The 27,759-nt window shown below is 50.1% G+C and overlaps 1 protein-coding gene across 3 annotated transcripts; it reads right to left on the reverse strand.

The window, feature by feature from the left end:
- Positions 1 to 26,542, reverse strand: HBEGF (heparin binding EGF like growth factor). Of its 3 annotated transcripts, none has more exons than XM_077824846.1 (6): positions 26,271 to 26,542; positions 25,574 to 25,747; positions 20,571 to 20,748; positions 15,997 to 16,152; positions 15,286 to 15,379; positions 1 to 319 (listed from the first exon to the last, which is right to left on the reverse strand). In XM_077824846.1, exons 1-5 carry the CDS (start codon positions 26,311 to 26,313, stop codon positions 15,307 to 15,309), a joined length of 624 nt encoding a protein of 207 aa, XP_077680972.1. In that variant the 5' UTR covers positions 26,314 to 26,542; the 3' UTR covers positions 1 to 319; positions 15,286 to 15,306. The 3 variants fall into 3 exon arrangements, with proteins under 3 accessions (XP_077680972.1, XP_077680970.1, XP_077680971.1); XM_077824844.1 differs by lacking the exon at positions 1 to 319 and adding an exon at positions 12,556 to 13,829; XM_077824845.1 differs by lacking the exon at positions 1 to 319 and adding an exon at positions 12,556 to 13,987.
- Positions 26,543 to 27,759: the final 1,217 nt, after the last annotated feature.

Below are 27,759 nucleotides of genomic sequence, written 5' to 3' on the forward strand. Positions count from 1 at the left end.
CAACAGAGGGAGATTTTTGAAAACAGCTCAAGATAGACGCAGCTTTTATTTTCCAGAAGACCTTTTAAACATCAAATACCTACACACCTGTAGATGCTGAGAAGGTACTGAGCTGGTGAAATAGACAACAGGGGAAGGATTTAATACCATGGGCCAAAGAGGATGATGGTTACAGAGGTAGTAGGAAGGAAGTGGCACATGGAGCACCTCAGGAATTGGTGTACCTGGTCCTGTTTATCCAGATGATGAATGATCTGGAGAGAGACGCAGGTAACACAAGTGGGGAGATGAGCAAATGCGAAAGAAGCTCTGAGGAGGCCTGGAAAAGGTGAGAGAATGACATGCATCGTCATGTATCAAACACTGTAAGCAAGTACGTGCATTCCCTGTAAACTGCAGTGATCTCTAAGCTGTCCATCCGCAACTGTCAAACCCACCTATAACCTTCCCAATAACTGCTCCAACTTTCCTAGGTGCCTATCCCTGTTTCTCTATTCCCCATCAGCATTAGCTGCCTGTCCCTCTGCTACACTGCACAGATCCTGTTGTCTCCAGCACACAGTGCTTCCTGATGAGGAAAGGAAAACTTGAGCTGAATAGCAGGAAAAAAATTCTTGGCAGCAAATTCGATAACATTGTAGCATAGTCTCCCAAGAGAAGCAATAGAAACCCCATTGCTTGAGTCATGAGCAATTTATAACTGGACTGGACAAAAGACTGAAGAATGCACAGTGGGGAACAATTCTGCACTAGCCCCAAGGCGTGGAAAAGGTGACCTATCGGTCTTTTTCCATCTCTTATGGCTATGATCTGTGAAAAGCTCTGTGTGGCAAAGATGACTGAGGAGAGCACCAGCACCCTAGCTGGGCTGGCAGACTAAAGCCCTACAGCTGGCACACAATGGGCTGCCCAGCAATAGAAATGCCAGTCATAGGTTAGAGCTTTGAAGTCCTTTTCCAGATGAGATGACTGGTGAAGGTTTACTTCTCTCATAGGGTCAGTTCCTGGTCCCACTCTTGAAAACAAAGGGTAGAACTCCGAATGACTTCAATGAGAGCAGGATTTAGCCCTTAATGCTAATGACCATCCACTCTATGTGTGACAGCAATTAGAAGGCAAACAGAACATGGGAATGTATCAATAGGAGGAACCAAGTCTCACTCCCACCAGCTGTCCCCTTCTACCTTAGAATTGCTCTAGGCTTGGTTTCTAGGAGGCTAATGAGCTTCAGCTGCTAATTAACCCTTGGTTCCCCAGCCTGGGACCCTGTTGCTTTCTATTCCCACTACGCGCCACACTGTCTAGACCTCTGTGGTGTGATAGACTCTACTACAGAGCAATTCATAGCTCTCAGAGCTATTATTTCAGGCTGTCTGCAGACTCAGGCAAACATCTCTGTATCAGTTACACTGTGTTCACAATTTGAAGGTTTTGTTTGCCACTAAAAGGGCTAGGGCAGTGGTTCTCAAACTGTGGGTCAGGCTGGCTTAGACTTGCTGGGGCCTGAGCCACAGTGCCCAGGGCCAAAGCCAAAGCCAAAGCCTGAGGGCTTCAGCCCTGGGTGGCAAGGCTCAGGATGCAGGCCCCCTGCCTGGGGCAGAAGTCCTTGAGCTTCAGCTTTGGCCCCCTGTCTGGAGCGGTGGGGCTCCGGCTTTGGCTCCCCCACCTGGGGCAGTGGGGCTCGGGCAGGCTCAGACTTCAGTCCCCCCTCTGCGGATCGTGAAATAATTTTTGTTGTCAGAAGAGGGGCATGTTGCAAAGAAGTTTGAGAACACCTGGGCTAGGGACTTAATTTTTTACCAATGAAGGCTGAGATTCTGGAGCATAAGATAGCAGACACCAAAACCATACAACCGCTCCATCAGACTGGTTCAGCCTCTGATATCTGTAAGAGAACCTTCTGTTACTGCCATTAGAGCCCATTCCATACGTTCATTACCCTCTGCTACATACATAAACATCTCCTGGCCCTCCTTAGTGCCCCATGCCCACCACTCTCTTGTGTTAGGTTTGTTGCTCTTTGGTTTCCAAATTTTTTCCCCAACCAAATGCCTTTGTAGTATCTACCTGCTCTCTGCCCCTCTGACTTTTATACCCCTCAGCCATGTCTGATTGGAATCCCCTCTTTTCTAATGAGCATAACTTTAGTTTTCTGAACACCTCCTATAGAACTAGCCCTAAAACCCTGTATCATCCTGGTTCTCCATTTCTGTACCTCTCCTGGATCTCCCCACCTTTCCTCCCTGTGGTAGGCCAAATTGCCCTCCACTGCCAACACCCATTAAAGACCCCCACATCCGTGAATACTGCACGTGTTTAAAGGCAGGTCTGCCTCCTGTTAACGAGGTAAACATTTTGGAACCCGCTCCAGACCGTCTCCTGGTCATTCCTGGCCTCTGCACAATGGCTTTGCATTGCCGTGGCACATTAATGCTGTATTCTGCAGCCAGCTGGCAGTTCTACTGTAGCTTGAGAAATATTCTTAAACAAGTTTCAGAGTAACAGCCGTGTTAGTCTGTATTCGCAAAAAGAAAAGGAGTACTTGTGGCACCTTAGAGACTAACCAATTTATTTGAGCATAAGCTTTCGTGAGCTACAGCATCCAATGAAGTGAGCTGTAGCTCACGAAAGCTTATGCTCAAATAAATTGGTTAGTCTCTAAGGTGCCACAAGTACTCCTTTTCTTTATTCTTAAACAAGGGATTGTGTGAATGGATTTTTGTGGAACAGCTTTTATTGTTATTCATTGGACTATTAAATCAAAACCCTTGCAGGAGTTTTCCCCCCACTCATAGCAGGCTGCAAGATCCCATACCAACTGCCCCAAAACCAGGTGGCCTTAGGGGAGAATGTTAGCTGTATGTGCCATACAGAGAAAGAGGACAGCACTGGAGAGGCGTGGGCCTGGGTTCTAGTCCCCTTCCTTGGGGCTACTACTGCCTTTTGGCTGTTAGGAGGGAGGTGAAGGAACACATAGGAGGAAGGGACAGAGCATTCAAGGAGAGACCAGAAAGAGGGAAGGGAGCAGGGGCCTGAAGACAGCTCTTTTTACAGTCAACTTCGAGGCTGATCATGCCTCACCTCGAAGGGCTGATGAGACCCCGCAGCCTGAGGGGTCTGGCCTTGTCGGGTTGGTGAGGAATAGAGCTAATGGAAAATTTTCCAAGATAATGCTGATTTGATTAATTCTAAACATTTGCAGGAATGTATCAATTTTGTTGACATTTTCAATGGGAAAGTATCAAAATGCTTTATTTAAAAAGTATATTAATTATAATTATAATTATATTATATTATATTATCAAAATGAAATATGTCCGAATATTTTGTTTTGCAAATAATCCCGAGATTTTGACTTTTTGTCCTGATTTGGGACAAAAACAAATTTCGAAATCTCAGAAAATCACAGGACATCCATTCTGGTTTATGGACTTCTTTAGTGAGAAGTAAGACTGCTGGGGAAGCACCAACTTTTGGCCCAGCTAGCAAACTCATGGACAAAAGGAACATGCCCACTGTAAACAGCTAGAACTGCCCCATTGCAAGCAGGAAGAGGCAGGCATGGAGCACAAAATGGCATCTGAAGGCAGCAAAAGTGGACCCAGAAATCAGGATTTCTTGGCCAGAGGGTCCCAGGGTGGATTTCTGGGGCAGCTGCCCCAAATGCAAACTCTGCAGCCTGCAATTGCAGAATTCGCAGGACCCTGATCAGACACATTAATTTTAATGCTCCTCCCAGCACCACTGAAATGTCCTTGTGTTGTATTAGTGAGGCTCAGGGAGGCGGGGAAGGGAGTTCAGCAGCAGAGCTGCTACTGGTGGTGTTTTGTGGCTGTGAAATGAACAGTGCAGCTGCCTTATGAGAGGGTTCAGAGCTGCCTAGACATGACCCAGCCTGGTGTGGGACTGTAGTACACTGAGTACAGAAACCCGGGGTGGGGATGTCATTTTCTGGAGCATTGCCCTTTCATGAACCATAGAATCATAGAATATCAGGGTTGGAAGGGACCTCAGGAGGTCATCCAGTCCAACCCCCTGCTCAAAGCAGGACCAATCCCCATCTAAATCATCCCAGCCAGGGCTTTGTCAAGCCTGACCTTAAAAACTTCTAAGGAAGGAGATTCCACCACCTCGCTAGGTAACGCATTCCAGTGTTCCACCCTCCTCCTAGTGAAAAAGTTTTTTCTAATATCCAACCTAAACCTCCCCCACTGCAACTTGAGACCATTACTCCTTGTTCTGTCATCAGCTACCACTGAGAACAGTCTAGATCCATCCTCTTTGGAACCCCCTTTCAGGTAGTTGAAAGCAGCTATCAAATCTCCCCCTCATTCTTCTCTTCCGCAGACTAAACAATCCCAGTTCCCTCAGCCTCTCCTCATAAGTCATGTGTTCCAGTCCCCTAATCATTTTTGTTGCCCTCCGCTGGACTCTTTCCAATTTTTCCACATCCTTCTTGTAGCATGGGGCCCAAAACTGGACACAGTACTCCAGATGAGGCCTCACCAATGTTGAATAGAGGGGAATGATCACATCCCTCGATCTGCTGGCAATGCCCCTACATATACATCCCAAAATGCCATTGGCCTTCTTGGCAACAAGGGCACACTGTTGACTCATATCCAGCTTCTCGTCCACTGTAACCCCTAGGTCCTTTTCTGCAGAACTGCTGCCGAGCCATTCGGTCCCTAGTCTGTAGCGGTGCATTGGATTCTTCCGTCCTAAGTGCAGGACTCTGCACTTGTCCTTGTTGAACCTCAGCAGATTTCTTTTGACCCAATCCTCTAATTTGTCTAGGGCCCTCTGTATCCTATCCCTACCCTCCAGCGTATCTACCTCTCCTCCCAGTTTAGTGTCATCTGCAAACTTGCTGAGGGTGCAGTCCACACCATCCTCCAGATCATTTATGAAGATATTGAACAAAACCGGTCCGAGGACCGACCCTTGGGGCACAACACTTGATACCGGCTGCCAACTAGACATGGAGCCATTGATCACTACCTGTTGAGCCCGACAATCTAGCCAACTTTCTATCCACCTTATAGTCCATTCATCCAGCCCATATTTCTTTAAATTGCTGGCAAGTATACTGTGGGAGACCATGTCAAAAGCTTTGCTAAAGTCAAGGAACAACACGTCCACCGCTTTCCCCTCATCCACAGAGCCAGTTATCTCGTCATAGAAGGCAATTAGATTAGTCAGGCATGACTTGCCCTTGGTGAATCCATGCTGACTGTTCCTGATCACTTTCCTCTCCTCTAAGTGCTTCAGAATTGATTCCTTGAGGACCTGCTCCATGATTTTTCCAGGGACTGAGGTGAGGCTGACTGGCCTGTAGTTCCCAGGATCCTCCTTCTTCCCTTTTTTAAAGATGGGCACTACGTTAGCCTTTTTCCAGTCGTCCGGGACTTCCCCCGATCGCATGAGTTTTCAAAGATAATGGCCAATGGCTCTGTAATCACATCCACCAACTCCTTTAGCACTCTCGGATGCAGCGCATCCGGCCCCATGGACTTGTGCTTGTCCAGCTTTTCTAAATAGTCCCGAACCACTTCTTTCTCCACAGAGGGCTGGTCACCTCCTCCCCATGCTGTGATGCCCAGTGCAGTAGTCTGGGAGCTGACCTGGTTCGTGAAGACAGAGGCAAAAAAAGCATTGAGTACATTATCTTTTTCCACATCCTCTGACACTAGGTTGCCTCCCTCATTCAATAAGGGGCCCACACTTTCCTTGACTTTCTTCTTGTTGCTAAAGAAGAAACCTGAAGGAACCCTTCTTGTTACTCTTAACATCTCTTGCTAGCTGCAACTCCAGGTGTGATTTGGCTTTCCTGATTTCACTCCTGCATGCCTGAGCAATATTTTTATACTCTTCCCTGGTCATTTGTCCAATCTTCCACTCGACTCCTTGAGACGCTGGCTGGTGATCAGCAAACAAGGTCAGTTACCTGCAGGTGAAACTGAGGCCCAGAGAGGTGAAGGGAATTGTCCAAGGTCACACAGAGTTAGTGTCAAGGCCACTATTAAAACTCAGGCTTCCTGACTCCTAGACCCCTGCTCTAAGCTCTGCTTCCCGCCTGGCTTTTCAATTTGCCGGTTTCAACAGGAAATGTTGTGGCCGGTGACACATAGGAATTTTTGCTGTATTTCTGGCCCAGGCTGCATGTCCGGGGGGGCGAGCATGGAGCTCTGCAGCGTGGAGGTGGGGGGAGGTTGGAGTCTGCATTCCTGAAGGCCTCGGTCTGCATAGTTTCACAAAGCATATACGCTTGGCAGGCTCCCCTTATATTCAGCTCCTGTGCTGGCAGCCGGAGAGCGGGTGGGCGTCACGCAGACTGGAAAGGCTGATGAAGCGGAGGAGTTTGAACCCAGGCGAATTGGGAGCAGCCAGGCCAAGGCAATCAGGACAAACCAGGCAACTAGGCAAGACTGGCACCCGCATCGTCTCCTGTAACCCAAGAGCTATCTACTGCCTGGGTTTCTGCTGCTCTGGCTCAGGGTGCACCCTGGCACCTGTAGCTGTGCCCCCGCGGTGACCGTGCAGGCAGCTGTCCAGGTGACTCCATGCACCGGAGCCGCCTGGACATTCCAGAGCAGGGCTGGCTGCCACACAGCGTGGTCTGTGAGAGGCCAGCAAGGCCTCGGTCACCATGGAAACCAGACTTCCCATGGAAAGGTCACATATTTGGTGCGGCTGTAATCCAGGCCCCTCCAGAAATGGAACGTTTACCCCATTTTGATGCCACTGGCCCGTTTCCCAAGGACGCACGGAGAAAATCTGTAACGAGGGTGGCTTCTGGGAGCCTGCCCCGCCTGAGCTGGTGTCATGAGCACGGCCACAGCTCCCTGGGCTGAGCTCCCTCCCAGAGACAATGCTGGCATAGAGCAGGCAGCCAAGATCAGGCAGTGGAGGCATCGAAATGTGCTAGCTGTCCTCTGAATCTCCCTTGCAGCAGCAGTACTCCAGCACCCTCGAGAGGGGGCACAGCAGCACTCTCTGACGGCTTTGCTATCAAACACGTAGCGAAGTCGGGCTGGCGTTGACATTATGAAGGGTTTGATCATCGACTCCCTGCAGAACGCCTGCCTTCCCCAGTTATAATACAGCCATGGCACAGTGACACTGACAGAGGGTAAGAGTCTTAGAGAAGCCTTAGGGAGTCAGGGGACTTTCAATGGGATCTGGGCCCCTAACTCCCTCAGGGCATGTCTCCACTGCATCTGGGCAGCAGCCTCCCAGCCCAGAGCCACAATCTCCTGCTAGTGCTCTAAAAGGACCTGTACAGATGGTGCTTTGACACTGTGGCGTAGGCTCTGAATCCCCTCAGGATTCAGAGCCCGAGCCCCAGACCAAGCTGCTGCATCTCCGCTGCTATTTTTAAAGCGCTAGCGTTAGTCTGTGGGCCTGGGCTGGGAGGCTCACTCCCAGACGCATCATAGAGCCCTTAGGCTCCTTTGAAACATCCCACCCAAAACTGCTGCTGCCCCCTCGCCAGCACGGAGTCCCTCTTTTCCACCCCCTCCACCCCCAGAGACACCCAGAGCATGGGTCTGTGTCTAAGCGGTGCCTCATGCACTAAGAGCGTGCGGAGGAAGGCGCTAGAGCACAGAGGAGAGTCCAGTCGCTTACACGTGAGACGGAGCTGCTCAGTTGTGCACCCAAAACAGCACCCAGTTGAACAACGTAGCGGATGCAACTGCTCATTTGGGCCAGTACATGTGACATGAATTCCTAGGAAGTATTGGGGAGGAGGGGACTTCAATTACCCCACCTACGGCCTCAGCCTTCGAAGCTTCTTCCGCTGATGACCCATTACATAAGGTCAGACCCATTACATGTGTCCTCCGAACTGTAGAAAGGATGGACTACACTTTTCATGGAGGTTCTTGTTTTGGGCAAAAGGGAGTTATGAGCCTGAAACCCCAAGAACACCCTGAGCATGTTTTGAATGACTGCTCACCTGCCAGAGCCCATGTTGGAATTGGGGGATCTCAGGTAAACTTGTCCCGTGAGTGTAGATTCTTTTATTATTTTAAAAATATTTTTTCTGTATTGCTTTTACCTTAAAAACAAAATATGGGTGCTTAGGAAGAACTGTGTGGTAACATATATTTGGGGCAATTACACTATGTACCATGTCTGAGAAGAAACACAAAGCAGGCCTGCTTTAGCAGATTGTCTTTTGTTGGGAAAAACATAGTGAAGGCACGGAACTGTTCATCCTGGAAATACCCAGTCAGGAGGGTGAGAGACGGGGGTCGCCACCCAAGATCGGTGACCGGTGAGGAACCAAGAGCCTAGAGTGGGGGGAAATACAGGTGCAGTTGCCCTGCACTGCTCTCCTCATAAATAAACAGAAGAACCAGACAGATATGGACAGCAGCTAGTAAACTCAGGTGCTGAGGAAATGGTGACTGTGCCCCTGTTAACCATCTGCATCCTATGCCCACAAACACCCTTCCGTTAGCTGCTGAATATCTGAAAGGCTCCCCCCACCCCATAATGCCTCTGTTTTCCATGTTAAATAACAATTTTTGGTGTGTCCTGTGGCCAGGCCCAGGACTATGGCTTCTTGCCTGCTCTGTGAGCAGCTCTTAGGCTCATGACTCTCCATCCCACCCAAATCCTCCCTCCAAGTCCACTCATGGTAGAAGAAAGAGAGAATGCACAGACTTGATTCAGCAGTTCCCCATTGTTCTCAAACCCTCAGTGACTAACTCTGGTGATAGATGCTATCTCAACAGCTTTAGGGAGTGGAGCTATGCCCCGGACAGGTAAAGCCAGGCAAGCTTTCCATCTTCTGCTCCACTGTGGACACGGCTCAACCCTCACTCTAGAACTGACAGAGTGGTACATTCATTCCCCAGCCCCAGTCACTTCCCTGCTCAGACTGGCAGTAGCACAGGGAGTTTCTGTGACCACCACCTCCACCTTGCATGGGATCCAGTCAACAATTGCTTCTGGCTGCCATCAACCTGGGCTGGGTTTGTCCTCTTTAGAGAAAGGCCCCGTAGCCTATTACTAATCCTTGGAGCCATTCATTATTTCTCACCAACAGCAAACATTAACATTCCAGCTGTCTATAGAAAGAAAGACATCCTCTTGGCTACCCAAGTGGCTTCCCAGCCTGCCAAACACATTGTTCTTGGGGATGCAAAGGCATGGAGGAGGAAAAGTGAAAAGGAGGTGGCTAAACTTGGTCAGATAGGAAATCCTAGGGATGACCCTCAGGTCTGGTGCTCTGAGAGTGGATGTAAGCAGAGAGTTGGCTAACACAGTGGAAAGGAGGAGAGGCAGGAGTGGAGTGTTGGAGGGATCATTACTTCAGTAATACCGGAATGTCAGCCGGAACAAGAGAGGACAATGAGAATGAAAGAACTGGAGAGCAGCCTTCAAACTCCAGGCATTACCCAAAGGGGAACCCAAATGTTCTTCCTTCAAGGAGATATTTGGAGTAATTCTGAGTCCTGGGGAAGGCAGTAGGAGAACTTGTAACTGGCAGGCTTCCAACAGAATTTAACAAGTTACTTCTAATATGCTATTCTCCTCTTTCAGTCAAAGTGAGACCGCTCTGCTGGCCTCATTTTCAGATGTAGAGTACGAAGCTTTGGTGCTACATGGGAGTCCCCAAATCACTGCATAAGCACTTGAATGTGTTACTCATCTAAGGAGGGAATAAACACAATATTGGTCCAAAGTCTGGGACTTCACAACCAGCACCAAAAGGCCCTGTTAAACTAAGGAATGTCATTAGTATCTAAGATCCGGCTTTCACATGAAACATCATTAGAAAGGCACACCCAGAAAATTTGGGATCCATAGCTTTCCAATGGTATAGGGCTTTTATTTCTTCACCTGGCAAGTTGTAAGTTGTTGGGCCTTCACATTATGTCACCTTTTAGTACCGTTTTACCCTTTTCCCTCCACTTTGCTTGTGACATGATTTTAGTGGATCTTGAGAATCACTAGAAATTGCAATTATTGCTTCATACCCTGCCAATTTTATAAATGGCATAAACACATTAGCATTTCATAAGAGATCAGCTGCAAGGATTTCATCTTAAATGAAGCAGAAGAAGAAAAAGCAGAAAAAGCTAGATGGCAATCAGCATGTGATTTTAAGGACTGATACCTCATGCTCTGCCAGAGCTAGACTTTGGCATGATCAGTACAAATGCTTTAAAGGACTAGAAAATCTTAGAATCATAGGACTGGAAGGAACCTCGAGAGTGCTCCAGGGACCTCGAAGTCATCTCGTCCAGTCCCCTGCACACATGGCAGGGCTAAGGATTATGTATACCATCTCTGACCATAGGCGCCGACTCTGTGGGTCTTCCAGGGCTGGAGCACCCACGGGGAAAAATTGGTGGGTGCTTTGCACCCAACCAGCAGCCACGCTCCCCGCCCCCCCCACCCTAGCTCACCTCACCTCACCTCTGCCTCAGCCTCCTCCCCTGAGCGCGCCACATCCCCACTTCTCCTTCCAGCACTTGCTGCTGCAAAACAGTTGTTTCGCGGTGCAACAAGCTCTGGTAGGGAGGGGGGAGGAGCGGGAACGTGGTGTGCTCAGGGGAGGAGGCGGGGCTGGGGCAAGGAAGGGGTGGAGTTGGGGCAGGGACTCTGGGGAAGGGGTTGGCATGGGAGCAGGGCAAGGGCAGGAGGGGGTGGGGCAGGGGTGGAGTCTGGGTGGGGGCAGGGGGTTGAATACCCACCAGCACTAGCAGAAGTCGGCACCTATGTCTCTGACAAGGGTTTGTGTAACCTGCTCTTAAAAATCTCCAATGACGGAGATTCCACAACCTCTATAGGCAATTTGTTCCAGGGTTAACCACCCTGACAGTTAGGAAGTTTCTCCTAATGTCCAATCTAAACTGCCCTTGATGCAATTTAAGCCCATTGCTTTTTGTCCTATCCTCAGAGGTTAAGAAGAACAATTTTTCTTCCTCCTCCTTGTAACAACCTTTTATGTACTTGAAAACAGTTATACCCCCACTCAGTCTTCTCTTCTCCAGACTAAACAAACCCAATTTTTTCAATCTTCCCGCCTGGGGACCGTTAATCATTTTTGTTGCTCTTCTCTGGACTTTCTCCAAATCTTTCCAGAAATGTGGCGCCCAGAACTGGACACAATAGTCCAGCTGGGACCTAATCAGCACAGAGTAGAGTGGAAGACATACCTCTCCTGTCTTGCTTACAACACTCCTGCTAATACATTCCAGATTGTTTGCTTTTTTTGCAAGTGTTACACTGTTGACTCATATTTAGCTTGTTATCCACTAAGATCCCCAGATCCCTTTCTACAGTACTCCTTCCTAGTCAGTAATTTCCAATTTTGTGCGTGTGCCATTCCTTGTTCCTTCTTAAGTGGAGTAGTTTGCATTTGTCCTCATTGAATTTCAACCTATTTACTTCAGATCATTTCTCCAGTTTGTCCATATCATTTTGAATTTTAATCCTATCCTCCAAAGCACTTGCAACCCCTCCCAGCTTGGCTGCATCTATAAACTTTAAGTGTACTCTGCATGCCATTATCTAAATCATTGATGAAGATATTGAACAGAACTGAACTGGACCCAGAACTGATCTCTGTAGTATCCCACTTGATATGCCCTTACAGTGTGACTGTGAACCACTGATAACAGGTTGGAAAACTGTCCCCAGAGAGTAGTTATGCACCCACCTTATAGTAGGTCCATCTAGGTTGGATTTCCCTAGTTTATGAGTTCATGCGAGACCTCAAAAGCCTTACTAAAATCAAGCTATACCACATCTACCTCTTCCCTCTATCCACAAGGCTTGTTACCCTGTCAAAGAAAGCTATTAAGTTGGTTTGACATGATTTGTTCTTGAAAAATCCATGCTGATTGTTACTTATCACCTTATTATCATCTAAGGGAATGTCTAAACTACCCACTGGATCAGCGGGCAGTGATCGATCCAGTGGGGGGTCGATTTATCGCATCTATTCTAGACGCGATAAATTGACCCCTGAGCGCTCTCCCGTCGACTCCTGTACTCCACTGGAGCGAGAGGCGCTGGCAGAGTCGACTGTGGAGCGTCAGCAGTCGACTCACCACAGTGAAGACACTGCGGTGAGTAGATCTAAGTACGTCGACTTCAGCTACGTTATTCACATAGCTGAAGTTGCATAACTTAGATCAATCCCCACCCCCACCCCGCAGTGTAGACCAGGCCTAAGTGTTTGCAAATTGATTGCTTAATTATTTGCTCCATTATCTTTAAGGTACTGACGTTAAGCTGACTGGTCTGTAATTTCCCCGGTTGTCTTTTACAGATTGGCACTATATTTGCCAGGACTAGAAAACAACGACAAATATTTCTTAGTGCCAAGATGAGCCCCCAAAATGTCGAAATGAGTGTGCGGACTTAGGCACTCCAGTCTAAAAATGAGCCCTTGTATAGTGCTAGAGAAAAGCAGATTTCCCATGGAAAAACAGCTAGCTCTCTCTGCTTTGACACTCCTGCTCCCGTCTATACATCACCTTGCTTTCAGGAGGCTTCCCAGCATAGGACTCAATGAACAGGAGACACAAGTGAGTTTGGGTTATTTTTATTTTGATTGTAACGTCTGAACCAGTTCTCAAAGCGCAGGATGTAACAACATGAGGATGCTCACTGCAGCCTCTGAAATCTGACATGCATAAGAACTCAAACTTCTTCTAATGCAGGGACTTCAGGAATCTCCATGAGGGAAGAGACCCCATAAGACTTCCTTGGGATCCTGAAGACACCGTAGAGAGTATCTTGAGATAGTTTCCCCCATGTTTGTCTCCTGCACCTTTGGTGTTTGGCCTAGGCTTTGAATTTTGAATGAATCCACCCCTTTTTTTCAGTCGCAGAGGTTGGAGTAAGCGCCAGTCGAGTTTCGAATAATAGAAATGTTTGGACAGTATAGGTCAGATTCAGCGGAGCTGCACTCACCGACAGCTGGCCTGAGTTTGCCCCCATACATGTGTTTCCCTTCACCTGCTGCTTCTCAGCAAGAAGGGAGAAGGGGACATGCAGAAGTGCTGAAATCTGGTATTTGGCTCATGCTGTCCATATTTTTCCCCTTATAGTGCCACATGAAATATTCATGGACAACAGTTAGTGAGGACACATCGTTCCTTATTAAATGACCATATTAAAATTATCTGACTCCTTTTCCAGTCATCATTAAATAATATCTAAACATTTGTAACAAAGTGTTAATTATTAGACCATTATGTTACACTTTAAAAAGTGAGGGCCCGATCCTGCCATCTGAACTCATAGTAAAGCTTCCCTTGATTTCCAGACTACAGGATCAGACCCTAAATAAATACTATGTACAGTATATCTAAAATAAATATATAATTTAACATGAAAAATATCTTGTTAAATAGTTTCCCTCCCCGTCTCCATCTAATAAAGCCGCAGTCAGTCTCCGCGGAATCAAAGTCTTTCACAGTTAGTTCCTCAGCATGCGTTTGAAGGATCCAAATTCAGGTTTGGTTTTAGTTACTCTCCAGTCCCTATCAAAGCTCTAAAGCTAAGGTCCAGTTTTCCATCTTCAGCAGGAGCCCTTCAGCTGAGACTCCTCAAGGAATTCCACTGCTTATTGGAAACCATCCAGCAGGAAGTCACCTCTCCTGCCACCTTCTTCCATTCCAGCAGATCAGGTTGGCTCATTGAGATGCGTGTTTCAGTAAAGCAATTCCCTGACACAACCCCCAAAAACAGATACTCCCCTTCTACTCCCTTTGGTTTTTCAATAGGTCCAATAAACAGAGTCTTAAGTTCCTATGTCTGGCTTCTTGGTGGAGGTAGAATCGCTTCACTGCTGAATCCTGAAACACAACACAAGGCTGGGTCATTTCACATCACGGCTTGTGCTTGTGTAAGGCGACGTGCTTTAGCGGTGGGTGCAGATCCTCACAGAACACCCCGCACCGATGCCTTGATTCAGGAAAACACTTAAGCCCATACGTGGAACTTAGGAACATGCCTAGGTCAAAGGAATTCAGGCACATGCGTGAATGCTTTCCTGAATCAGAGCCAGAGTAAGTGTCCCATCCATCTGGATGTGGAGTACTCTGAGCTCCCAATGACTTCAATGCAGCCTCTCAGACCTTGAAGGATGAGGGATGCAGGTAGGTATTAGCAATATGCCTCATCTTCACAGGTACTGATCACCAACAGCTCCCACTGATTCCTCTGTGAGTTGTGCCAGGATCAGACCCAACAACCTATATTTACCTTTTTGATAAAGCCTCCCCTGGAACACAACCCACTAATTAGTAAACCCTTCTACATATTAATTTACCCATCTGGGAGACATGACATTTTCCTAATTTAAAAACCTGGAAGCATGTGTGATATCAGCGTTTGGACCAGCGGAGGGGCATTTCCCCTTCCCAGCACCTGCCCACCACTGAAGTGCAGCTGCCTCTGGGGTGAAACACAGCCTCTGATTTCCAGTGCAACACTGGAAGAATACCACTACACCAGTGGCTGAGGAAGGGAGTATGGAAGAATGATGCGGTAATAAGGGAAGGACACATGGGAGCGAAAAGGTAAGGCTTTTTTAAGGCAAGATTTAAAGAAGGGAGATGACTCAGTGGGTCAGAGGAAGGGAGAGAGGCAGGGAATCCCAGAGAGACAGAGAGCAACAAGTGAATAAACAACCCTCTATTATGGAGAGGGGAAGCCATGACCAGAGGGGTGAGCAAGGGAGTTATGTGGCTCTGAGGTCAGAGAGACAGAGCAGAGGGAGCGGGTGGGTGACCCTGTGAGCAGGGGATTGGAGCAGCAGAGTGGGTTGGAAAGGGGGAAGCATAGAGGAGCATCACCCAGAGAGGGACTGGGCAGAGCAAGGCATCATTGGTCTTTGGAAACCAGCAGGGTGATTCAGAATTGGGCTCGGCCAGGAAGCCAGAGATGGGTACAAAGCAATCCGTTCACTTTAGGCCAGTGGCAGGGCCAGGAGACCCACTGCAGAGTCACGGATTTGCTCCTCTGGGGGCTGAATCAGAGAAATGGGGTTTGTTCCCTATCGGAGCTCAGGTAATAGGCACAGGCTATTGAGCTCCCAGTCTCAATCCAAGAAGGACACATTAGTCATTGTCAGACTGCACAAGAGAACAGAACTGGCCCAGTATGACAGACGTCTGCAGAACCCATCAAGATCCATGCCCACTAGCTGCACCTGTTGTTGCCCACAGGGCCTGGCCCAGCAGGGCCGTGTGCAGTCTTGCAGATGGAAGCTGTCCCTGCCATGCCGCAATGCCCATGCTGAAGGGTTACCTTGCAGGTCCCCCGATGCCATCAGTGGTTTCCGGTGATGCCCAACTTAATTTTCTCTTCATTTTCTACATCATAAACTCCTCTTTTGTGACATCTGCAAACACAAGCAGACAGACATTCACCAGCATGCCGCTGGTGCTCTGGTCAGGGTCACGAACCCACCTGCCGCAACAGGAGCCGCCTGGGGCCGTCACTGTTCTCATCTTGGCCATAAGATGCAGTGTCACACCTTCCATCTCAGTCCCTCCCCTGGGGAGAGACGCAAGAGGCTGGACATCTCTGATGTCTGGAGAAAGAAAGCAACTGCTTCCCATCAGCCCACTTCTCCCCAAGCTCATTTGACACTGCTGGATCTTCCCCTCAGAAGCCAGGGCAAAGCTGGGAACAAACCCACCCATGGGGAGCATCAAAAACAAACACTCAAGACAAGGAGGACAGAGAACTGGACAGCAAGGTGGTCCCAGGCTATAAATGCCATCGGCCACTGAGCCAGGGAGACCCCTGCTCCCGTACACAGAGGGCTTGATCCCCAGGGAACACCAGCAGTGGTATCAGCGGGGGCAGTTCACCCAGGCTGGGGTCAGGGCTCTGGGTTTAGGAGCAGGCGGGTGTATCCCATGCAGTGCGACCACAGGGAGCCTCCTTCCCTCCCACCCCCAAAGTTGCGGGGTAGGTCTTGTGAACAGAGTGTGGCAGCCCACTCCCCAGTACCTGAGCATGAGCAACGCAGCAATGATGACAAGACACAGAGAGGACAGCACAACAGCTACGACGGCCAATGCTGTGGTGTGGTCATAGCTGGTGGAGGGGTTTTCCACGGGGAGAGTGAGACCGTGGCACCGCTCGCCATGGTACCCTGGCTGGCATCTAGTTTTGGGGAGAGGAAAGACAGTTCAAAAGACAGTAGTAACAGGGAACTCTAGGAGCAAAGTTTTGCCTTGGGCATTAATTAACATCAGAACTGTTCTCCAGCCCCTTCCACCCATGTGTCAGAGAACATTTCCATTCCCCTCCTAGCTCTCAGGACACAGCATGGCCTCCTCCTCCCCGGTGAGACTCGGCCCAAGGCCCCGAAACTTCGCTCAGTGCTTCGATCCTTCAGGCCTGGCATCACCATTGCTGGCCTTAGCTGCACCCTCTCCAGGGCAGTCATCTCCCCCCAGGGACCGGGCCAGTGTCCCTGACAGGTCCCAGTATCGCCTATTGCTCTCTACTGTCCTTCCCACATCCAGTACAGCCCAGCACCCTGCCCAACCTTTTGGCATTGCTGCTGTGCACTGGGCTGGCATTTCCCAAAGTGAATCACAGTGGGTACTGGCCCAAGCATCAGGATGGGACTCTCTAGCCTGCCTGGATCCCCAGCAGGATGGATTCAAGCCTTCAGCATGAATATATTGGGCTCCATGCAGCTTGTCACATGGGGGTCTTCCCCATAAGACTTTTGAATCCAAGGGTCTGTGGAGACATTAGCAATCCCACAACATTTTCAGGGACCTTGCTCCAAAGTGCCCTGCTGACTTGCAGCGTGCTGTGATCCCTTTGGCTACCTCACTCCTCCCCAGAGCTGGCCGTATTTCACGGGTGAGTAGAACACTGAATTCATTCAGTGCTATGTGAAAAAGAAAGCGTCAGAACAGCTGCCCCGTGCATGATGGGCTCCCAGCTCCATCCAGTTCTGTTTGTCTGACCTGGACCGTCCAAGGTCACCTAAACCCTCCAGATCCTGTCACATGCCTTCCAGTGCTCAGAAGCAGGTGAGAGGGCGTGAGATTAGTGGGGAGGCAGGCTGAAGGGGTGGGACCAGGGGCATCACTCCACCCTGACCATCAGGGTCAGAGTTTTGTCATTGGGACACTCTTGAGTCATCCCAGCTCCCATTAGATACAGGCTGAAAGGAGGCCATTAAAATATGAGCTCAACTAAGTATCTCCCACTGCACAGAGATCCTTGAATTCTATTAGCACGTCAGGGACTTAGAGTTCAGCACTAGGACAAACCTCTTCAGCTCCCATTTTCAGAGCCCGGAAGTCCCATTTAAGGAAGCCAAGGACAGGTCTGACCTCGTGCTTGCTAACGGAGATGAAAGAGGTTTGAATGCCTCCTCTGGGGATATTTCTCACAGACGCACTTCTCAAACGGGAGCAAATGAACACTTGTGACACATGAGCCACCCACCTCTCCTCTGCCCAGGTAATTATTCATGTAACAGAAATAAAATCTGCATCAGAGCCAGGAGGCTAATTACCCAAACACCCCTTGCAGTGAGTCAAAGGAGAATCACGTAAACAGCCTAATATACACACACACACACACCCCCATAGCCCCGGACCCTTGCCAAGGCCCAATCAGAGAGGGATGAGCTTCTCGTCAAACATGTGGACGCATGCCAGACATCCAGATCAAGTGTCCCATGTTTAGATTGAGCGCCATTAAATCCAGCACATGCCATGTGTCAATGTCATCTTCAGCCTCCAATGCTCCCATTACACCAAGGGCAAAGAACCACAGGAGCTGAGGGGCCAGAAGATCTCCAGCAAACCCCAAGCCCTGTCCAGAACAAAGTGCTGCCAGTGCCCTCAGCTAACACCATAGTGTGCTACATCGACATGTTCTCCCAACCAGTAGGAATCAGTAGGATCTGCTGAAGATGCTAGCTGAGCAGAGCAGGGCTGGAATGCTCATAACCCCTCAGCTTTCTCAGCGGGTGGCTACTGGATACCAGCCACTGCAGCTGAGAACCTCGGACTCCTTTAGATCTCGTTAAAGGCCAGAGCAGTGGCCCCAGTGAGCCACGGCGGAGCCTCTGCTCTCGTCAGGGAGGAGGGGAATTAAGGCAGAAGAGTGCTGCTAGGGAAACTAGCTCATGGGAATGGGGCCTTCTGAACAGCGGTGTCTGCCTCCAAATGCTGAGGTCTGGATGGGTGAGCCTTAATCCAGCTTTGGCCTTGCCCTCCGAACACTTTCTTTCATTGCTGCCCCAAAGGCCTTGTCCCCACAGGAAGCAGTTCAGTCAGGTGCCTGACTGTCCGGAGAGTCCGTCCTCAAGCGCCTGCTGCGCTCCTGCAAGAGGTGTCATCGACCTCTGCAGCAGCCCAGATAGTGAGCTGCTTAGGACCCTGGCAGCAGAGACTGCTCTGCTGGCGGCTGCTGCGAGCATCATGTTTCAGGAGCCAGCTGCTCAGGCTGCTAGGAATTCCCTCAGCTGCAGCTTCAGGGCAGAAAACATTCAGAGGCTCCCAGAGCAGAACTCACTGATCTTCTCAACACCACGCTGCCCCACGTTTCCAATGCCAGAAGGTTACACACGACGAGCCAAGGCTCTGCGATCTTCAGCAAGTTCGGTGGACAGGCAGCGGTAGCTCAGGGGACAGGTTAAAGAGCACCACCAGATCAGTGTTCTGGGGAATCTGACAAGAAATGAACTGCGAGGTTCAGGCCAGTGTCAACATTGCAACAAACTCTCACTAGCTTCAGCTTCCCCCACCTGTGCAGTGGGCATGGGTGACTGATACTTCCCTACTTCCTGAGGGTGATGGCAGAGGGAGTCCATTCATGTCTGAAAGAACTTTGAGCTCCTCAGAGGAAAGCACCCAGGAGAGGCAGAGAATGATTAATTAACAGTAGTCCAGCCCAGGGAAGCAGCTCCAACACGGGGGTAAACAGAGGAATGGCTCACAATGGAACAGTTTCAACATGTTCCTGGCAGGCTGCCATGCACGGTGCCCTCAAAGCTGTTGTCTCCAACCCTGGCTACTTGGAGCTGGGACAGAGATAGTCTAAACACCATATTATCTTTCTGCTCGCACTACTGCACTGGTGCAACAGACAGGACTGTCACATTTGAAGAGGTGGATGAAGAGATTTACTTTCCCTTTCCAGCCCCCAAGCCCCGAACTGCTGCAGAAGAAGAGCAGAGCCCTGCACTAGATGGTCTAGGACAAGAAGGCCTTGAAGGGAGCTCCTCAGAAAGAGACCTCAGTGCTGGAGAAGACCATCTACCTCATCTGCATGGTGAGACAGTGCCAGACAAGCAGAAGTGCACATAAAACTCTAATGCGGAGGGAGAACTTGCTTGCAGCACTCACAACAAATACATCAGCTTAACAAAGAGAATCCTAGAAATCAGAGATGGAAGAATCCAGTCACATCTAGCCCCAGCTCCCGCTAGCCACTGTAAAAACCTTCCCTACAAGGTGTTCTCCAGGGCTTTTTTCTTCAGCTTCCACTGTTTCCCTTTGAAAAACTATTCCATGGCCTAGTGGGTCTCACTGGTACACGGTGTGTATGCCTAATGCTGAATGAAAGCATTTTTCAGTCTTTTCCTTTGAAGACATCAAGAGTAGGTTCTTGGTGTGGGAAGAATACTCAGTCACTCTGCCAATGTCAGAGTCTCCCAGGGCTAAGTGGATCCTTCCAGCTTCCCCGGTCTCCGTGACTCTTCCTCTATCCCCTCCCTACCCATCACCAGAGCTGCTACCTGCACAATACACCATGGGACACATTAATTAGATGGGCCCTTGGAAATAGGAACAGCCATGTTCAAGAGCAGCCACTGAGTTCAGGTGCCTCTGTTGCTGGGTGCCCAGCTTGAGACGCCTATGGTTAGATTTTCAGGAGAGCTCAGCTCCCTGCTCCCAGGGCCTGATCTTTAGAGGAGCAGAACATCTCAGCTCCAACTGACCTGAGCTGGAGTTGGGGGGATCCAGCACTCCTGAAACACAGGCTACACGCACCTGAGTCTGGGTTCCTAAAGTCAGCGCCCATTTCTGAAAGTGTGACTGCAAAGGGCTACCAAGTGCCCTGCAATAGACAAACACGCCACAAAAGGAAGTTGTGTCGTACTGACTTCCTGAAGGCTAAACTCCATGCTCACTCAGGGCCCACGGAGATTCACGTGGCATCCCTGGTATCAGACACTGGGGAATTTAATGGAAGGCAGACATGTGCAATAGAGGGACACACATCTGGACCTGTGTCTTTACCAAGACCCAACGGAGTCCAGGGTTGAGCACAGTGTGCTAAAGCGATGCAAAAACTCAAGCAGCATGTGACAACAGAATAGTATCCTCACAGAGTGAGAGTATGTGGAGCCCTGCAAATCCGCGGATGTATTGTTCACCATGTTTGTGGACCGCGGATTGGATGTGGATCCAAATTTTGTATCTGCACAGGGCTCTAAGAGTATGCACTAAAAATATCTCCTACACTCTTCCTGTGTGTGGTTCAGAGAATTCAAGGAACAATGACTAAGGTTTCCCTAGGACAGAGATATGCTGATAACTTACATGCAGGATGGAGCTTTCAGCTCTCTGATGTATTTGCATTCTCCATGAATACAGAAGTCCTTGTACTTTCGCAGACATGGGTCTCTCTTCTTCCCCTTGCCTTTGCCCTTCCTCCTTTTCTTTCCATTCCCTTCTTTTTTTGGAGTAACCAGACCTTCTGGCTTGGACAAGAAGGCAACTGGAAGACAATTTTAAAAGAAGAACAGAAGTCAACTCAACTGTATCCAGCACAGCATTTTTTCAGGCATCTGCCTCAGCTCTAGCATCACTGACAAACTATCTGCCCCCAGCCAGAGGTTTCACCATTTTTGCAGATTTCAACAAATATCAGAGCATTTCTGATTCATAAAGATGCTAAAGGAAAGAAAGGAACAAGTTAGTGGAGATTCAGAGAGAAAAACAGCACAGTACATATCTCACATCTTATTATTATATACACTGGTTTCCACTGACCACAGAGGATTAGGCACTGAGTCTTTATCTACCCTTTATTTCTCTGATTAGTCTGGTCTTTTGTAAGAGACTATTCATAGTCCTAATCAGGCTGATTTTCCCATGGTTACAATGATGGCTTGCACAAAGGACACATGCAGTATTACAGGGCACTGGCAGGTCAGTTCAGGCCCCAAATTTAGGTTTTCTGAAAATAAGCTGATGTAAACAGACACAGTCCCATGAAATCTGCCGTTTTTGAATTTCAGTGGAAACAATTTTGAAAGTCAAACAATGCCTCCCCAACCTGTGCTTGCAAATTACTCTGACGACAGCTACAGCACACCAGGCCATCCTGATGCTGAGCACCATGAATTCTGAGGGACCTCAGTGGGAGCATACAGCGTGCCTCATTGGCTTAGGAACAAAAGCAGGAATGAAGGGATGGGAACCTTGTAAGAGTTCTTCAGGTTTCCCACTCTATGGTGGTGTCAGTGACATAGCTAAGGAATCATCACCTTGTGCCATTACCACTCTGCATCCAAACATCACACTGCAAAATGATGTCAACTTTCAAGCCTTGAAAGCGGATATGTCATAAGCTACTGTGTCTCTTTTCCCACCCACCCGCACAAGGCCTGGAGGAAGTGGTATTCCTCACCGAAACTGGGACAGCCCCAGACAACATCACACATGTGGCAACCATGAGTCAACAGTGTGATGCAGTCACAAAAAAGACTATCATCATTTTGGAGTGTATTAACAGGTATGTTGTATGTAAGAAAAGGGAGGGAACTGTCCCCCTCTACACAGTACTGGTGAGGCCTCAGCTGGAGTACTGTGTCCAGTTCTGGACATCACACTTTAGGAGAGATGTGGACAAATTGGAGAGAGTTCAGAGGACAGCAACAAAAATGAGACAAGGTTTAGAAAACATGACCCATGAGGAAAGGTTAAAGAAACTGGGCCTGTTTAGCGTTGAGAAAAGAAGACTAAGGGGGGCCCTGATAATAGTCTTCAGATATGTTCAGGGCTGCTCTAAAGAAGACTGGGATCAATGGTTCTCCATGTTCACTGAAGATAGGACAAGTAGTAATGGGCTTAATCTGCAGCAAGGGAGATTCAGGTTAGATATTAGGAAAAGTTTTCTAATTCTAAGGATAGTGACGCTTTGGAACAGGTTACCAAGAGACGTTGTGGAATCCCCATTGCTGGAGATTTTTAAGAAGAGACTGGGCAAACACTGGTCAGGATGGTCTAGGTTTTCTTGGTCCTGACTCAGCACAAGGGTTGGGCTAGATGACCTCCCGAGGTCCCCACCAGCCCCACATTTCTATGATTAAGGGCTATGTTCCAACACCCTCCCTCACTTGGAGTAAGGCCTGAATTCTTCAGCACCCCTTGGTGGGCAGCAGAATCTGACCTCCAAGTACTACACAGTGTGGGGGGCCTGGCAGTACCGGCAGGTTCAGACTCCACCAGGGCCAGAGAAATAGAAGAAGGAGACACCTGGGGTACTGTAGGAGCTTTGCAAGTTCTCATTTCACGAAGAACCACAGAGACCACAAAACTCACAGGAACTGTGTGTGTCCGATGGGAGCCCTGCTGGTTTATCTCCCTGCCACAGGCGCTGTGACCTGCAGGGCAGAGGGTTGCTATCACAGGGAAAGGGGAAGGACGCTCAAAACTGCACCATGGTGCTTTCACTTCTCCCTGCTTGCCTCCCAGGCCCTTGCGCCTCTATCCCCTTCTCAGCAGATCAGAGATCAAGAAAACTCTGCAGGTGCAGGACAGAATCATTTGAGGGAAGCCATCTCACAGGCCTGTCGTTCCACTCTGGCCAGCAGCTGGCTGACAGGCACAAGAAGTAGGAAGGGTGTGGGGTAAGCCAAGAGCAGAAAATGATGGCACAGACCCCTGCATGCAGAGAGCATGTTCCAGACTGATCAGTGCCTCAAGATAGCTCAGGGACATCTCCCTTCCACTGGGTACGGCTGACACAGCAGCTAGAGGCATCAGGACAGATGGGGTTTGAAGGAGGGGCTCCCAGGCCAGAGAAGAACCGATGACCACCTTGAGCAGTGTGTTTCAACCCATCCACACTGGCCACCCTCATCAAATATTTTCACAATCCACTTACTTTGCTATAAAGCAAGGGTGGCAATGATCAACCTATGTGATTCATTTGTGTGTGTACTTTGAGAGGCTGACAGAGAACTCTTATCGCAGAGGGCAAGGGTGTGAGGGGGAGCCAGATCTTCTCTGCTTTAGACTTTAATAAAATTTCACCTTTGCAATCACTCTGACTGCTCTCCATGACCCTCCCCACAAAGGGTGCAACCCCCCCGAATGAGAAATGCTGCCCTAGAGAGTGTGGGGGAGGTGAGAACTGGTGACTACCACTCCCTGAAGTACTAGGGTCACATCCAAATATCCCACTCCCAACTGATCCTCTTCTCAGAGCTGAGACATTGGAGGCCTGTCAGCTCACCCACACTAGTGCGAGACACCTCTCTCCCTTCCAAATGCTCACTGCTTGCATTCAGAAAGAAGAAATGCGCACACCCTAAGAGGAGCAGAGAGATGTGGAGAAATGGAGAGGAGAGGGCAGCCCAGGGAGTGTGGGTGTGAGGTGGGGAGAACTGTGACAGCTAGTGACGGGCAGAGACAGGAAAGGAGGAAAGTTTATGGTGAGAACAGACAGGGAGAGAGGATGAGTCTCCGCAGACTCCACCCCTGTGGTGCAATAGATCAGCCTAGTTTTGCAAAGCTGATGGGCACACATCACAGATGGAGAGGAACCAGCCTGGAGAGGGAACAAAAAAAGAGGAAAAGCCACAGAGCGTAACAGGCAGACGGTGTGCGTGCGTGCAATCTGAGTGATGTCAGTGGAGTTGCATTGGTAACGCCAGGTCTGAATTTGTCCCTGTGTCAAATCCTGGTCACGACCAAGCTAACGCCCCCACTCCTGTGGTATTCAATGGGACCAACACTTCACCTAAAGAACGTCAGAGAAACCAAACATAAATGGACAGGCACAGCGGGGTGAAGGTGGACTCAGATGCCTGCAGCTCAGTGACTAACCCCTGGTTGGTATGAGGAGTATCAGTGTGTGGGCAGTGGGGTGTGACTCATGGGTGGTGACCACTCCAGACGGGGATGGCATGCAATCTCAACTGGATGTATCCACACGGGAGCGTCCCAGATGATATAATACAGAGAGCTCAACCTTTCTGTCGGCTTTTGGGAACCATCCTATAGAAGCGAATAGGGAATCCCATATATTTTATAGATTTCTACATAGGGGTGCAAAACACCCATGGAACGGATCTCCTTCTCTATTGAATGACATGAGGTTTTAAAGCCATTTCCACAGAGCCCTCTCAGTGCCCTCACTAATCTAGACTGGATATTTTCCTAAAAGGCCTGTGGCTGATTGTAATGGCCCCTTCTGGCCTAGGAATCTATTAATCTATTCCGTTCTATAGGACTTTCCCACCAGAGAGAGAACATTACTTCAACAACTGAACAGTTACAGGACCCCTTAGCTACCAAGTCTCCCTCTCCTCCTGCTCTGGAGAGGGCTGTGCATTAAACATGCCGTCAATGACTGCACATGGCAAAGAACTGAGTGCTGGATCTGGGAAGAGTCCCCAGGGACTAGGGGTAATGGGGATGCAGTACTGGGTATTTGAGTGTTACAGGGAATGCAGCACTGGGTCTTGGCAGGGGCACTAAGGACTCCAGGGTAACAGAGAAGGCAAAGAGCACAGACAAGGAACTACTAAAAACAACTGAACGGACACAAAGCAAATAAGGCAGGAATTTCCGTGGGAACATTCTGGCCTGGCTTCCCCTCCCCCGTTGGATTCCTGCTGTCAGGGCTTTGCACACATCAGTCAACGACAGAACTGCCCCCTCAGCTCTGGGGCTTACCCCACTCCTGGCCTCTCCCACGGACACTCCTTGCCTTTCAGCGCCCAACAGGAACTCTCCCCAGAGTCAACCCCACTGTAGCTACAAAAGTTTCTCCCTATCCACCCGGCCTAGGCAATCACACCATGCTCCTCACCCCACAAGCAGCCCCAGGAACAACCTCCCAAGCCAGGCCAACATGTAAGCACCCCCTTAATGCCATGCCAGCTCAGCAAAGCAGGTGGTTAGCTTTAAGCGTGTTCCTTGGAAGCCAATGGGACATGCCTAAAGTTAAGCACCTGCTTATGTATTTTGCTGCATTTGACTTACTCCCTCTCCTTCCCCCTCTAGCCATGGTATCACACAGAAAATGCGACCTGTGACATTCCCCTGAGCAGGGAAAAGGTCCCCTGGCACCAGGTCACTTCCTCCCTTACCCAGGAAATCCCAGCGCTGCCAGAGCTAAATCGATTTCCCTTCAGCAGCCCGCTGTGCTTGTTCCTGAGCTGGGCTCCCAGCTTCTCACCGTGGATCCGAGCACCCAGCCACTGGGCAGCCCCGGATCGGGACCCGCGGGCTGCCCGCCCCCGCTTCCCACCACTGCAGGGGAGGCCACCTGGCGCTGCCCGCGGCCGGCGAGCCCCGCACACACGCACCTCTCGGGAGCTCCAGGAAATAATCCCCCGACGAGAACCCGCCGCCGTCCAGATCGCGCTCCTCCTCCAGCCCGCTCCCGAGCAGCCGCGCGACGGACCGGCCGCCGCTCGCCTCGTGGAAGCCCGGGCCCCGCAGCACTTCCAGCCCGGCTCCGGGCGCCGCCGCTGAACACCCTGCGGGACAGAGTGTGGCGTTCCTGAGAGGACAGCGCCGGACACCGCACCGCACCGCAGCTGCCCGGCGCTCGCCATAGGCAGCCCCGGGGCTGGGTACTGTATTTATAGTCACAGCCCCGGGCCAGGCCGCCCCCCGGGTGACCGAAGGTGCCACGCCCGCGGCAGCGTCCGCACCCCGGCAGGGCACCGGCCGCAGCGCCAGGCCGGGGGCTGGGAACGGTACAGCCGTGCCCAGCTGGCGGGAGCGGAGCGCTCGGGACGGGCTCCTGGAGGGAGGCCAAGGCGAGGGGCTCCCCCGCCAGAGGGAGCCCGGCCCCGGCCCGTTATGCAAGCGCGGCCTCCAGCACCTGGATACTGGGCGCGTGGACAGGGGGGTCCGGGCTGCCCGGCGGGCTGGGCCGCGGCGCCAGCGCACGGGCCATTTGGGGGAGGGGCCCGGGCAAGGAACAAACTTTGCCCGCAGCCGCCGCTCGGGCTCCCCTGCCGGACGGCGCCGGGCGCAGCTCTCCCCGCTCCTCACCTGCAGCCAGAAGGACGCTGACAGCCACGAGCAGCCGCTTCATGTCTCTCCCTGCCCGGCGCGTGGCTCCCCCACTGGCTGCTCCCACCCGCTGGCCGTGCCCGCGGCGCTCTGGGCTCGGCTCTGCGATCGCCCCGCTACCTCCCACGGCACCCGCCTCGCTGCGCCGCCTCGCGTTAGACACCGCTGGGCTCCCTCAGTCCTGCCAGACGGCTTGCTCTGCCCGACCTTCCCGGCTCACATGTGCCCAGCTCGCAGCACGAGCCCTCTCTCTCTCCAGCCCCAGTCTGTCCCAGCACCAGGGATAGAGGGTGGGGCCATGCTGTTGTGTACGCCACGCCCGCTGAGGGCGGGGGATGGCGTGAGTGTTCCGGGGACTGAGTGGGAGGGGGATTCCCTCTGTCAAGTTGGTGCTGGGTGACTCAGGTCCCCTTACTTTGGGGGTGAGACCGCCAGGTTTCTTGGGGGTGGGGCAATCTGCAAGTCAACTGTAAAAGTTTAATTAGGCAGGCCAAAAAAGAATTTGTAGCGCAACTAGTAAAAGTCTCAAAAACTCACCCAAAAAAAAAAAAAAAGGAGTACTTGTGGCACCTTAGAGACTAACCAATTTATTTGAGCATAAGCTTTCGTGAGCTACAGCTCACTTCATCTGACATCCGATGAAGTGAGCTGTAGCTCACGAAAGCTCATGCTCAAATAAATTGGTTAGTCTCTAAGGTGCCACAAGTACTCCTTTTCTTTTTGCGAATACAGACTAACACGGCTGTTACTCTGAAACCTGTCATTATCCAAAAAAAAAACTTTTTAAGTGCGGCTGAAGCAAGAAGCCTGCCAAACAATCAGTGGGCCACTGGAGATCTGGGTGCTAAAGGAACACTCAAGAAAATGTAATTGCAGAGAAACTAAATTAATTCTTTGCATGGGTCTTCACTGCAGAGGATGTGAGGGAGCTTCTCACAGCTGAGCCATTCTTTTTTTGGTGACAAATCTGAGGAATGGTCCCAGACTGAGGTGTCAATAGAGGAGAGTTTGGAACAAATTGATGAATAGCGATTGGTTAACAGGACCAGCTGCTATTCTGAAAGAACTCAAATATAAAATTGCTGAAATACTAACTGTGGTAATGTACCAGATGACTGAAGGATATCTAATGTGACACCAAAGTTTTAAAAAGGCTTCAGAAGCAATCCTAGCAATTACAGGCTGGTAAACCTAACTTCAGAACCAGGCAAATTGGTTGAAACTATAGTAAAGAACAGAATTATCAGACACATAGATGAACACTCTACATTGGGGAAGAGTCGACTCAGTTTTTGTAAAGAGAAATCATGCCTCACCAAGCTATTAGAATTTTTTGAGTGGCCCAACAAACATGTGGACAAGGATGAGCCAATGGATATAGTGTACATGGACTTTCAGATAGCCTTTGACAAGATTCCCCATAATAGGCTCTTAAGCAGAGTAAGCATTCATGGAATAAGAGGGACGG

The sequence above is a fragment of the Eretmochelys imbricata genome, chromosome 8 (genome assembly GCF_965152235.1).
Source record: "Eretmochelys imbricata isolate rEreImb1 chromosome 8, rEreImb1.hap1, whole genome shotgun sequence".
NCBI classification, from domain to species: domain Eukaryota; kingdom Metazoa; phylum Chordata; order Testudines; family Cheloniidae; genus Eretmochelys; species Eretmochelys imbricata.

Bases quoted from the DNA above. Each gene is read 5' to 3' on its own strand.
- HBEGF (XM_077824846.1), bottom strand. From the start codon at position 26,313: ATGAAGCGGCTGCTCGTGGCTGTCAGCGTCCTTCTGGCTGCAG. The intron at 20,749-25,573 runs GTGCGTGTGTGC...ATTGTCTTCCAG, and splicing joins TTTCCTGGAGCTCCCGAGAG to TTGCCTTCTTGTCCAAGCCA. The intron at 15,380-15,996 runs GTACTGGGGAGT...TTGTGTTTGCAG, and splicing joins GCTGCGTTGCTCATGCTCAG to ATGTCACAAAAGAGGAGTTT.